The sequence below is a fragment of the Propithecus coquereli genome, unplaced genomic scaffold (genome assembly GCF_000956105.1).
Source record: "Propithecus coquereli isolate 6110/MARCELLA unplaced genomic scaffold, Pcoq_1.0 Scaffold27, whole genome shotgun sequence".
NCBI lineage: Eukaryota > Metazoa > Chordata > Mammalia > Primates > Indriidae > Propithecus > Propithecus coquereli.
The window spans coordinates 2,856,124-2,868,250 of record NW_012148285.1 but is presented as its reverse complement, the minus strand read 5'-3'; the positions used below and the strand labels follow the sequence as shown (position 1 = coordinate 2,868,250).

At 44.9% G+C, this 12,127-nt stretch overlaps 1 protein-coding gene across 1 annotated transcript in view; it reads right to left on the bottom strand.

Moving 5' to 3' along the window:
* The window catches only part of DNAJA3 (DnaJ (Hsp40) homolog, subfamily A, member 3), a 28,099-nt gene extending 18,385 nt beyond the window's left edge, over nucleotides 1–9,714 (bottom strand). The window contains exons 1-4 of the mRNA XM_012647750.1: nucleotides 9,443–9,714; nucleotides 5,294–5,427; nucleotides 1,582–1,665; nucleotides 328–528 (exon numbers count right to left, since the gene is read on the bottom strand). Coding sequence (XP_012503204.1) covers nucleotides 328–528; nucleotides 1,582–1,665; nucleotides 5,294–5,427; nucleotides 9,443–9,653 — 630 coding nt within the window. The 5' untranslated portion in view covers nucleotides 9,654–9,714. The remainder of the gene's footprint in view (nucleotides 1–327; nucleotides 529–1,581; nucleotides 1,666–5,293; nucleotides 5,428–9,442) is intronic.
* Nucleotides 9,715–12,127: the final 2,413 nt, after the last annotated feature.

The window sequence follows — 12,127 nt, the reverse complement described above, 5'->3', positions numbered from 1 at the left end:
AAAGAAAGAGGATTGGCAGTGTCTTCTTCCTAGAATGATGTAGAGCAGGCATTAGATAAAAGACTCATACTCTAATTATGGACTCTGAAAGCCTGAGATGTTGCCTGATTAAACAATTGTTAAGAACACAGACACAATGGTTATACTTATTATTACCTATAGGATTTTTCAAATGCTGAAATTATTTTCTATCAAAATGGCTGCCTCCAGATCAGTTCATTTAAGCTGCTTTTTGCCTCTCTGAGAAACAGAAACTGATAAAAATCTCTCTTTGCATCATATTTAACAGCCTAAAATTTGAATAATTCTTCAAAACGAGGAACTTACTTCCTGAGGCTGATCAAACACACTCTGGAAATCTCCAAATGAGGATGATGTAAACTCCCCGAAGATCTTCCTGAACAGCTCCTCAGGGTCCACAGTGGGGCCTCCCCTCCAGTAGCTCTGCCCAGAGCTGCTGGCACCAGGATCAAAGCCAGCAGAGCCATAGGCATCGTACTGCTTCCTCTTTACTTCATCACTCAAAACCTACAAAAGGCAGAGCCATCAGACATTTGGAGGCCCAGGAACAGACAAGAGAGTTCACCCCAAGTGAGCAGTCACAATGTTGCCAAGTGTTCCTGTGTGCAAAAATATTCTATGCGGTTCCCTGGGATAGGATTGCACTGCGACTTTAGCACCTACAAGAGGAGCAAGATGACTGCAGTGAACTCTAAGCGTAGGGCCTGAAGTACGTTTTATAAGTCTCACGAGGCTGGGTGCAGTGGCTCATGCCTGTAATGGCTGAGGTGGGAGGATCACTCGAGCCCAGAAGTTCAAGGCCAGCCTAGGCAACACAGCAAGACCTCGTCTCTATAAAAAATTAAAAAATTAGCCAGGCGCAGTGGTACACGCCTGTGGTCCCAGCTACTTGGAAGGCTGAGGCAGGAGAATCGCTTGAGCCCAGGAGTTCAAGGCTGCAATGAGCTTGGATTGCGCCACTACACTCTAGCCTGGGTGACAGAGCCAGATCCTGTCTCTTAAAAAAAAAAAAGATTTACTGAGTTGAGGCTGTCCTTACATGTGGCTGTCTATTCCTGTGGATCTATGAGCTCCTATATATCCTGAACCCCTTCATGATGGTCGAAGTCAGGGAGGAAGGTCCACTTTCAGATAACTCTGGAATCGGTCCCTAGTTGTTTTATAGATGTAAGCTTTGTCCTCTGATTACACTGTAAACTCTTCCGGGGCAATGAAGGGCTTCTACTTTTACAACAGCCGCCATCCCTAACAGGTGGCAATGCCCCGAAGGGGAGGGAGTTGTTATCAAATAAGGGCTGAATTAATTAATGCAACCCAGAGTTCCCAAGCCCAGCTACAGTCTGAATTACCTGGGGAGCTTTATTGGTATAGATTATAGGATCATGCTCTTCTTGAGATTCCAAGTTAGTAGACCTTGGAATCTTTTTTTTACAAGGTGATACGGTGCAAGGACACAGCCTTCACATAGCACATATGCCAGGCTGTCCTACGCTGCAATGCAAACTCTGATTCATGCACACAGCTGGATGACGGTGACTGCACAGACATCAGTCATATTACCTCATAGGCCTCTGCCAGCTGGGAGAACTTCTCCTTGGCTTTGGGATCATCCTTATTTGTGTCAGGATGATATTTCTTGGCAAGCTAAGGGAAAAAATGGTAAATTACTTTGGACACAGAACCCCAAATATCAGTCACAATTATGTCTCCTTTGTAACAGTTGTCTCTCTTAAGACTTAGCAACCAACAGCAATTCATAAAACAAAATTTAAGACTTTAAAATAAATCATTTTGTCAAATCTGATGTTACGTACACATTTTTCAACTTTTCAACCACAACAAGTCTCTAGCAAAAATAATGACCAGGCCAGGCACGGTGGCTCACACCTGTGATCCTAGCACTTTGGGAGACTGAAGCAGGAGGGTCGCTTGAGCCCAGGGGTTCTAGGCTGCAGAGAGCTATGCCACCACACTCAGCCTGGGCAACAGAGAGAAAAACTGTCTCTAAAAAATAAATAAATATTATAATGACTAATCCTTTAGAACTTGGGCACCTTGTGAAAGCAAGGTGCAAAACCGAGTGTCTGTTATATTAACATTGATGTCAAAAGGGGAGAAAATGACCGGATAGGTAAATAGATGTCTCTGCTGTATAAATTATTTTTGGAAGGGGCAGGCATGGTGGCTCACGCCTGTAATCCTAGCACTCTGGGAGGCTGAGGCGGGAGGATCGTTTGAGCTCAGGAATTCAAGACCAGCATGAGCAAAAGCGAGATATTGTCTCTACTAAAAATAGAAAGAAATTAATCGGACAACTAAAAATATATAGAAAAAAATTAGCCAGGCATGGTGGCGCATGCCTGTAGTCCCAGCTACTCGGGAGGCTGAGGCAGGAGGATGGCTTGAGCCCAGGAATTTGAGGTTGCTGTGAGTTAGGATGACGCCACAACACTCTAGCCCGGGCAACAGAGTGAGACTCAGTCTCAAAAAAAATAAATAACACTGATTGCTACAGGAGGGATGAGTATGAATGGGAAGGAGGAAGACTTTTCACTGTATGTGCCTTCGTACTTCTGAATTCTGAACAAAGGGGATGTATTACCTATTCAAAACATAGCTTTAAATGTTAAAAAGGCAAAATAAATCTCCCTTGGCTGTCCAGAGCACACGTGTGCTGAGCAGCTCCAAAACGTCTGGCTGTGCCGAGGGCCCTGTAGGTATCTGCTGTGTTTGTGCCTCCTCCTGACGCCTTCCCAGTCTCTGCATCACCAGAATCGTGAAGCCGAAAGTGACAGGCAGCCACCTGGCCTGACCCTGCCATCAGCTAGCTGTCCACCTCAGCTGCAGTTAGGCTAACGGTGGGGTCAGAGCACCCCGATCCACCATTTGTTAACTCTGAGACCTTGGGCATGATCCTACACCTCTGTAGCCAGTTCCTCATCTGCAACAATAATGGCACCTACCTCACCTGGTTGTGGTGAGAATAAAATGAAGTAACACAGATAAAAACAAAAAGCTCACACAAGGCAAGGCACATATTCAACATCACCTATTGTTGGAACTTAATAGGGAGCATAAGAACACATCTGGGGGATGAGGGGTGAGGGCACCTAACAGGTTCTAACAGGAATTAAAATTTCAATGATAAGCACAAATTACTGATATCAGTATACCCCAAGTTGCCAGGATGCCCAATTTAAAATACAGCACTGCAGGCAACTTCAGAGCTTGCACGTAAGCCACTGTGCCCATGGCTTATGTGAAAAGCATAAAGAGAGACATCACGCATAAATAATACATTTGTGTCAAGCAAAGACAAAATGATGTCATGGCTCATGGTACAAACTAAGAATGCAAAGGAATTGAAATTCAGAAAAGTGTCTACGGCCACACCGCCCTGAATGTGCCCGATCCCGTCTGACATCAGAAAAGTACTAGGTGAATTGAGACATCAAAGGGGTGCATGGATGGGACCAACTCAAAAAGTCCTAAGTTGGAGACACAGGTACAGTCACTATGACATGAGGAACAAGCTGATTTTAGGCAAACAACATCGTCTAGTACATGAAATTGTTGTTTAAAAGGGGATCAGTATATTACCCAAGTTTGAGAACCATCAGTGGATTATTTCCAGTGACGGGAGCTCACGACCACCCATGGTGGAGGGTACCCCGACCATCAGCCTTCCTTGTTAGGAAGCTCTTCGCCAGAGTGAGCTGAACTGCCTCTACTTGTGGTGTTACAGGTATCTTTAATTCCCCTTCTACAAAGCAGCCTAGCAAATAACTGAGACTAGATACCATGTCCCTATAAAGTCCTTTCTTTATGCTAAGAATCAAGACTAACAGCTAACTCTCAATCTTCCCCAATAGCAAAAGCAAGCAATACAAAGCCACTAAACCTGCAACAAAACAAAACAAAACAAACCACACTTGGTCACGTACCACCCAACTCTGGTTTCCAGGAGGAATAAGGATGCCGACAGAAGTTGCCAGAAACACTCTGTCTCTACAGAAAAATTTAAAAATTAACTAGACATGGTGGTGTGTGCCTGTAGTCCCAGTTACTTGGGAGGCTGAGGTGGGAGGATTGTTTCAGCCCAGGAGTTTGAGGCTGAAGTGAGCTAATGAGCTATGATCATGCCACTGCACTCCAGCCTGGGTGACAGAGCAAGACCTTGTCTCAAAAAAAGAATGTGAAATGGTGTGGCTGCTTTGAAAAAGGCTGGCAGTTCCAAAAGGTAAAACATCCAGTTACTGTATGACCCAGCAACTATACTCCTAAGTATATATCCAAGAAAAATGAAAACATCATATATCTACACAAAAACTTATACAGGAATGTTTATAGCAGTACTGTTCACAATAGCCAAACAGTAGAAAATATCCAAATGTCCATCAAATGGTGAATAAACAAAACATGGCCTATCTAGCCACACAATGGAATATTATTTGACCATAAAAAGGAATGAAGCCATGGCACGTGCTGCAAGATGGATGAACCTTGGAAACATTATGTTCAGTGAAAGAAGCCAGTCACAAAAGGCCACATACTGTATGATTCCATTTATAGGAAAGATCCAGAACAGGCAAATCCATAGAGACAGAAAGTAGATTAGTACCTGCCAGGGACTGAGAGGACAATGGGGAGTAAGTGCTCATGGGTACAGGGTTTCTTTTAGGTGATTAAAATATTCTAAAATTGACTGTGGTGTTGGCTGCACAACTCCAGCAAACTGCGCACTTACAAAAAGCTGTCAATCCTACATTGGTACCCCCGATATATATTTTATTGGCTGGAGCAAACCACAGATATGGGAACCGTTGGTCTGGACATCCCACAAACCACTTTAGCTAGCCCTGATACATTCTGGGATATGACAATGGGAATCTCACGTTTTCTGGGTTAAGAAAGGAAATAATTCTAAACTCATAAACTTTTATCTGAATGCAAAGAAAGACCACCTAAAACTTAGACCAGTATACCTACCAACTCAGGAGGTAGAGAATAAATTTAATTACAAAACCACCTCTGGAAAAAAAACTTTAAAATCTCCGGTTTGGAATCTCCATTTTTTTCCTGAAGCATTAATCGCCGTGGCTGGTGCACTGAATAACACGATCCAGCCGGGTCCACCTTTCCCACCTCGTGCTCTGCTATCAGCTGCGTGCGCCTAGCCACGTGGGCACGTGCGTTGTACTGAGCAGGATCACCTTCCACCAACAGCATTCCTTCCACAATCTTGTTGCTAAAATCTGACTCCCATACAGACCTGGTAATAGGCTTTCTTGATCTCTTTCTGGCTGGCATTTCGGGGCACTCCTAATATCTGGTAATAATCTTCTTTTGCCAAAGGGGCGCTCGTGTGGAAGAAGGCAGTACAAACAAAAGCGTAACTTTTTGTTCCTAAAAAGGAAAAATAAAAGAAAGAAAATCACTCTGGGAATGTGCTCAACAAAAGGAAATTGTGAGTATATGAGCAGCCAGAACATACCTATGAAGGAACAAATAGTCCACACCTTTAGGGTCTGTTCCCCTCCAAGCCCCCTGCAGACCAAACTCACTGCACTTCAAAATTGCTAAAGCTGCCGTTACGTAAGTAATATGAAACTACTGATTCTGCTGGATTATGCTACCAGTGTAGCCTCACCACACCACTAAAGGAATGCTCCTCCAGACTAGGAGATGACTAAAGTGGAATTCAACTCCCCTCTTACACTGCCTAAGCATGCTGGGTATTTTCATGTGCTTCTGTCTCACTTAATGCTTGACAGTTCCCCACATTCTTTTCCTTCTCATACAGCCTTGGGGATCTGCTTACAAAGTGGCTCTCAGACTGCAGTCCCTGGACCAGCAGCACCATTACCTTGTTGAAAATGCACATTTTCAGGCCCCACCCCAGACATGTATCAGAAACTCAGAAGGCCTCCCCCATCAAGTTGGCAACCAAAACCAGTATCTCCAAACACTGCCAAATGTGCCCCAGGGGGTAAAATGTCCTATGCTGAGAACCACTGGCAACCCAGTCTAAGAAGGTCAGGGAAGGGCTACTAGGTAATCTGAGGTTAAGCTATAGAAGTTGGCTAGGCTCAAGAGGAGTGAATTCATCCAGATTTACACCTGAGGCCCTGGTGTAATTTGTGATAGCATCTCCTTTCACTTTCAAAAGTGCCCTGTTTGGCTGCTAAATTACATGACAGCTTCGGTTTGGGGAGGTTCACATGAAAATAAATAATAAGTAAGTACCTTGTGCATTTAGGAACTTCAGATACAACTAGAGACAATGTATGTGGGGGGTGCAGGTAGCAGTGGTGGCTAGAGATGATAATGCTTAATGACACCTAGGGATAAGCAGAAGGGCCTTCGAGCTATGCTAAGGAGTCTGGATTTTATCCTGAAGGCAATAGGGAGCCACTGTAAGTGTTAAAACAGGGAACTGATTGGGTTTGCATATCCAGGATTGGGAGACTACTCAAAGTTAATGAGTACAAAATACAATCAGAGCACAGGCAAGGAGGCAAGATAAGGGATAATCAGAAAGGAGAGCAAGTAGGGATGGTCAGAATGATTAAGAGCAGAAATAGGAAGTAAATGGATGTTTCTGGTATACTCAATACTCATGGAATATAAAAAGCAAACCGGAAGTGGCAGGGGTTAGGAGATCACCATTGTGTTTCTTCAGTCAGACCTGAGAAGACACTAAGTCTGATTTATTAATGAGTCTGTACTCAACCCCCTCTTTTCTCAGAAGTGTGGGGTTACTGTGGCCTGGTCTAGCCTGTCACTATACTTCCAAAGCCAGAAGGCTGAGGCTGGTAGTTGCCCGTAGCAGCAACGGCTTCAATATTTTGGGCAGAGGACTTGAACTTGAGTTAGAATGGGAGACAGTAATGTGTAAAACTGATATGGATAAACACAAATTACATTTAACTATTAAAAGTTTGATGACTTTTGACATTATCCAAAAGGCATCAATGACTAGCAATAATTAGGAAAAGTTCATTTAATAGGCAATTTTTTCCTCAAGACATGACAAATAAATGTCTAGCCCTTTCTAGAACCCAGAGTATTAGCCTCCTGGTCATTCCAAGAATGGCCAACCCAGCGTCAAAAACTGCCTTCTTTCTGCTTGGAAAAAAAGTCAGATTTAAAATAGTTTTTTTGTTTTGTTTTGTTTTGTTTTAAGACAGGGTCTGGCTCTGTCACCTGGGCTAGAGTGCAGTGGTGTCATCATAACTCACTGCAACCTCAAAGTCCTGGGCTCACGCAATCCTCCTGCTTCAGCCTCTCAAGTAGCTGGGACTACAGGTATAAGCCTCCATACCCAGCTAATTTTTCTATTTTTTGTAAAGATGTGGAATTGCTATGTTGCTCAGGCTGCTCTTGAACTCCTGGGCTCAAGCAATCCTCCTATCTCAGCCTCCCAAAGTGCTAGGATTACAGGCATGAGCCCCCATGCTCAGCCTAAAGTGTTGTTTTTATGTTGTCTAATTGTACGGCTAGATTTGAGATGAGATTGTAGACCAGCGTTTGAGAGCTCAGTTGATGATTTTAGATGTGATAACTAATAGAGTGCACCTTGAAGGATGCTGCCTCTCACACGTGTGTATCACATGATACAAAATACGCCCACAGCAAGCTATGGGCTCACTTGGAGAAAAGGATAGCTGACTGCAGTTCCTTAGTAATGGCCCCACATAAGGCTTAATATTTAGTGCCTGCCTGTCTTTCTCTCACATACAGACACAATAATAAAAAATGCTTCTGAAACTTGTACAGATTTAATATGAACAAATTTAGCTTAAGAAAACAAGTCACCTAAGGAATTAATACTTGAACAAAAAGATGCAGCCAAATTCTATTTAAAACAACCTTAACATCAGAAAGTGTTAGCAAGCCCTAAAAATGGCCACTTTTGCTCTTATTGAGAAATATAGTATGACATCTCTCCAAATAATCCTGAGGAAACCTGGACAGACTACTGAACAGACTATTGCTCCATCCATGAGGAATATAGATGGCAGGAACAGAATTTAAAAATACGTTCATTTGCCTGTCTAGTGGTTAGGGGGGAAAAAATACATTCACTTGACCAAACCCACATCCAATCTCTTTGTTCTCTGCTGTTGTGTTCTCAATGCCTAGAGTGGTGGCTGGCATAAAATAGGCCTCAATAAGTACCTGTGAATGAATGAATGAATGAATGAATGCTCATGGTTAAGGAAAGAGAAGCTCAAAGGGGTTAAATAATACACCCAGGTCACACACACTGGTGAAAGCAAGTCTGCTCACCCCTGAAGCCCAGGCTCTTTACACTGCAAATCACTGATACTTTAGTGACTGCCTATTACGTAAGCATTACAAAACTGGATCCCAATAGGAAGTTAGCTTGTGTAAATTATCTTGTCAGGGCCCTTTAATTAATTAATCTTTATAAATGTACTGATAAGTATCACTGGCACAAATTCTATGGGACACAAAACAACTAACACAACTCAGGCACATGGCAGGTTTCCTTTCTTCTCTCACTAAAATGGAAGTCACCCAACATATAGCATATGAAAACTTTATGGCTAAGCACTTCAAGGCTTTATACATAATTCAACATCACCTCCAGCAATTAAGAGGGCAGCAGTTTTCAAACCAAGGCTCTACCACTTTATGACATTCTATTATTATATAAGTTGTTTAACATTGAAGCCTCGGTTTCTTTATAAAATGGACTAATAACAGTGCCTTTCACGTGGCAATGTGATGTAAGGAGATAAAGCATGCCTGGTAAATAGTAAGTGCACGATAAATGTTAGGCTGTATCATTATTACAATTACCGATTTAAGAACTTCTAAAAATGACTGTGCCCTTCAATTTGCACCATGTGGTGGAAAGAGTAAGCTATGAAATGACAGCTCCGGTTTTGAGACAACGCTTCTGATCTAACTTTATGACCTTGGGCCGGTCAATTTCTCTGTCAGATCTTCAGTTTCCCATTCTTTAAAATAGGGATGATGACTGGCATCTTGCACGGTTGTTGTTACCATCAAGTGAGACAAGGCACAAAGTGCATAGCACTCACCGAAGGCAGTTACCGCTTCCCTTACGCTACAGCCTAGAAGGAGAAATGGGAAAGGAACGGGGCAAAAGAACAGCGGCTTCCAGAAACGTTAACAGAGAGGTGAAGGTTCACGGCCTGCGGGGCGATTCACCACAGCCGCCCGGGGTCCACGCAGCTCTCCCTCACTTGACGTCTTCTGAGTAGCCACTTGGGCCTCTCTGCCTCCTGTTTGCCTGTCTCTCCAGCAATTCCGCATGCGCGTCGGAAGACACCCTCCACCTCGCCACCCCCGTAGTGATAGCCAGAGAGAGGAGTCACTCCCTTCTAGGCCCTGAAGCCGCCACTAAGGCGCTGAAGCCGGCCCTCACCTGTGAGGCTGACACCGGGTCTCAATGTCAGCAGAGCCCAAGGACCACGAGCGCCCAGGGAAGGCGAGAAGGCAGTGACGCTCTGCTTGCGGCCCAGGGACGCCCCCACCACGCCCTCCCTGAGCGGCCGGGCCCCTCTCCCCGCTGCAGCCGGCAGCCGGGGGGTCCCCGCTGCCACCAGCAACCAGCGTGTGGAACACCGCGCCGCCATCTTGGCCCGGGGACACTGCGCCTGCGCCGCCCGGCTCGAGTCTGCCTCGCGGGGCGACTGGCGCGCGCTCCAAGGCGCAAGCGTTGCGCACGCGCAGCTGCGCCCAGTGCGCCTTCCTGACAGCCATCGCCGAAACAGGGCTCTCTCTAAAGAGTAGTATTAGATAGACTTACCCTGGAGAACCTCTCCATTCTGTGCTAAACGACTAAAGACTGGACTTCATCCGTGTGAGGACGTGGTTGAACATAGACGAACGTAAGTGACTTGAGGGTCCTGGCAAGGGACGGGACTACAAATCCCGGCGTGCAGTGCGGCCGACCGTCGCACCGATCCCACAGTGCAGCGCGCGCTCCTTCCTGGTGACCCCGGGACACATCTGATTGCGGGCGCTGTCGTCATCCGGCCGCCTGCGAGCAACGCGAACTTTCGCCTTCGCTCTCAAAGACTGGTCACACTCTCGCACTGTCTTAGGCTGGTTTCACCCTCCCCCTCTGCCAAGCAGGACTGTGATCGCTCAGCACTCTCCTTACGTATGTTAGTTAGCCTTCTCCAAACCTGTCAACTCTCTGGTTCAGAATGTAAACCGAGCTACCCAAAAACTAAGTAAATCCTGTGAGCACGTACTATGTCGTGCACGCTCTAGAATATCGGGGGTACAATGATAAATGATACACATATCCCAGCTCTGGACAGGCTCCTTAGCAACTAACGATGAGTTAAATGCTATCACAGGTATAAACAGTGTTATAGACACAGATGAGGGAGTCATTCCGTTTTACTAACAGAGAAGGAGGGATTGGGGTGTCGAGGCTTCTGAGCAGTAACGTTCGAACTGGACTCTGATGAAAAATGCATCATCAAGTAGGGGTGGAGTATTCCAAGTAGCAAGAACTTCAAAAGAAAATGCGGAGAGATGTGAATGTGTTTGCCCTGTTTGCTTAAGCCCTAAATTTAGGGTGTGTGACTGGAGATGAGGCTAGAAAAGTAGACTTGGCCTGTTAAGTCTTGCAAAGGAATTTCAACTTTCACACTCCCACCGCCGTCACCTCCTGAAACAATAGGAAGGCAACCTAATGGTTCTTGGATGGGTTTTAGATGATCTGTGCTCCTCCCCCTCCCAGGATTGTACAAAATTTTGTGTATGTGGTTGTTAATCTGGGTACATACCTATATAGCTTTCGTCAATGAAATTCTCAACAGGCACTGAGACTCAAAGTTAAGTCCAGTGAAGAGCAATTATCAGGCTATTGTAAAATGCAAGTAATAGTTGAGGGTTTAGGGAAAGGACAGGACTGAGGTGAAGAAGGGACATTTTAGAGAAACAAGGAAAAGGGTGTCATGGAGTGGGAGGTGAGAAAAAGAATTCTTTTAATACATTCAGCCAATGTATTAAATGTCCACCATTGTGGGTAAGAATATGGGCTCTAGAGTCACACTGCCTGAGATTGAATCTCAGCTCTGCCACTTACCAGCTGTGTGTCCTTGGCCGACTTACTTCACCTCTCTGTGCCTCAGTTTCATTTTTTCTAAAATGGGGACATAGTATTAATAGTAACTAACTCAAAGGATCATCTGAGGAATAAATGAGAAAGTCTATGTAAAGGCTTCATACAGTACTTGGCACATAGCAAGTGCTCCATCTATGTTAGTCTATGTGCCAGGCTCTGTGCTAAGCGCTGAGAATACCGAAAAGAACTCAGATGCAGGCCGGACGCGGTGGCTCACGCCTGTAATCCTAGCACTCTGGGAGGCCGAAGCGGGCGGATTGTTTGAGCTCAGGAGTTCGAGACCAGCCTGAGCAAGAGTGAGACCCCGTCTCTACTAAAAATAGAAAGAAATTAATCGGACAACTAAAAATATATAGAAAAAATTTAGCCGAGCGTGCTGGCGCATGCCTGTAGTCCCAGCTACTCGGGAGGCTGAGGCAGAAGGATCACTTGAGCCCAGGAGTTTGAGGTTGCTGTGAGCTAGGCTTATGCCACGGCACTCACTCTAGCCGGGGCAAAAGAGTGAGATCTGTCTCAAAAAAAAAAAAAAAAGAACTCAGATGCAGTTACTTGCCTGCTGAGAGCCCAGCACCTAGGGGAAATGCCGGGGTGGGGGAGTTGATGGTTGAGAAGAACGACTTTCAGGAATAAAAGCCAAGAACAAGAACTGAAGAGACTTACATTTACTACTTCAGAGTGAGTTTGGAGCTGGAGGAGGGCTCAGTAATGTGAAAACTTTATCAGCTTTGTAACTTCCTCATTTTGGTATTTTAGTTTATTCCATATCTATTTTCCCATAGTGATGAACAGTAAAAATCCTCCACATTGAAAGAGTGTGTTTTTGTTTTAAGGGATACTAGGAAGGCTGATTGTTGGCCAGCCTATGTTTCCTCTTAGGAAGCAGAGAACCCCAAAGGAATGGACTGGGTGATGGTGGCTACTAAAGGAAAGGAAAACAAGCCACATGGAAGAAAGAAAAACATGAGA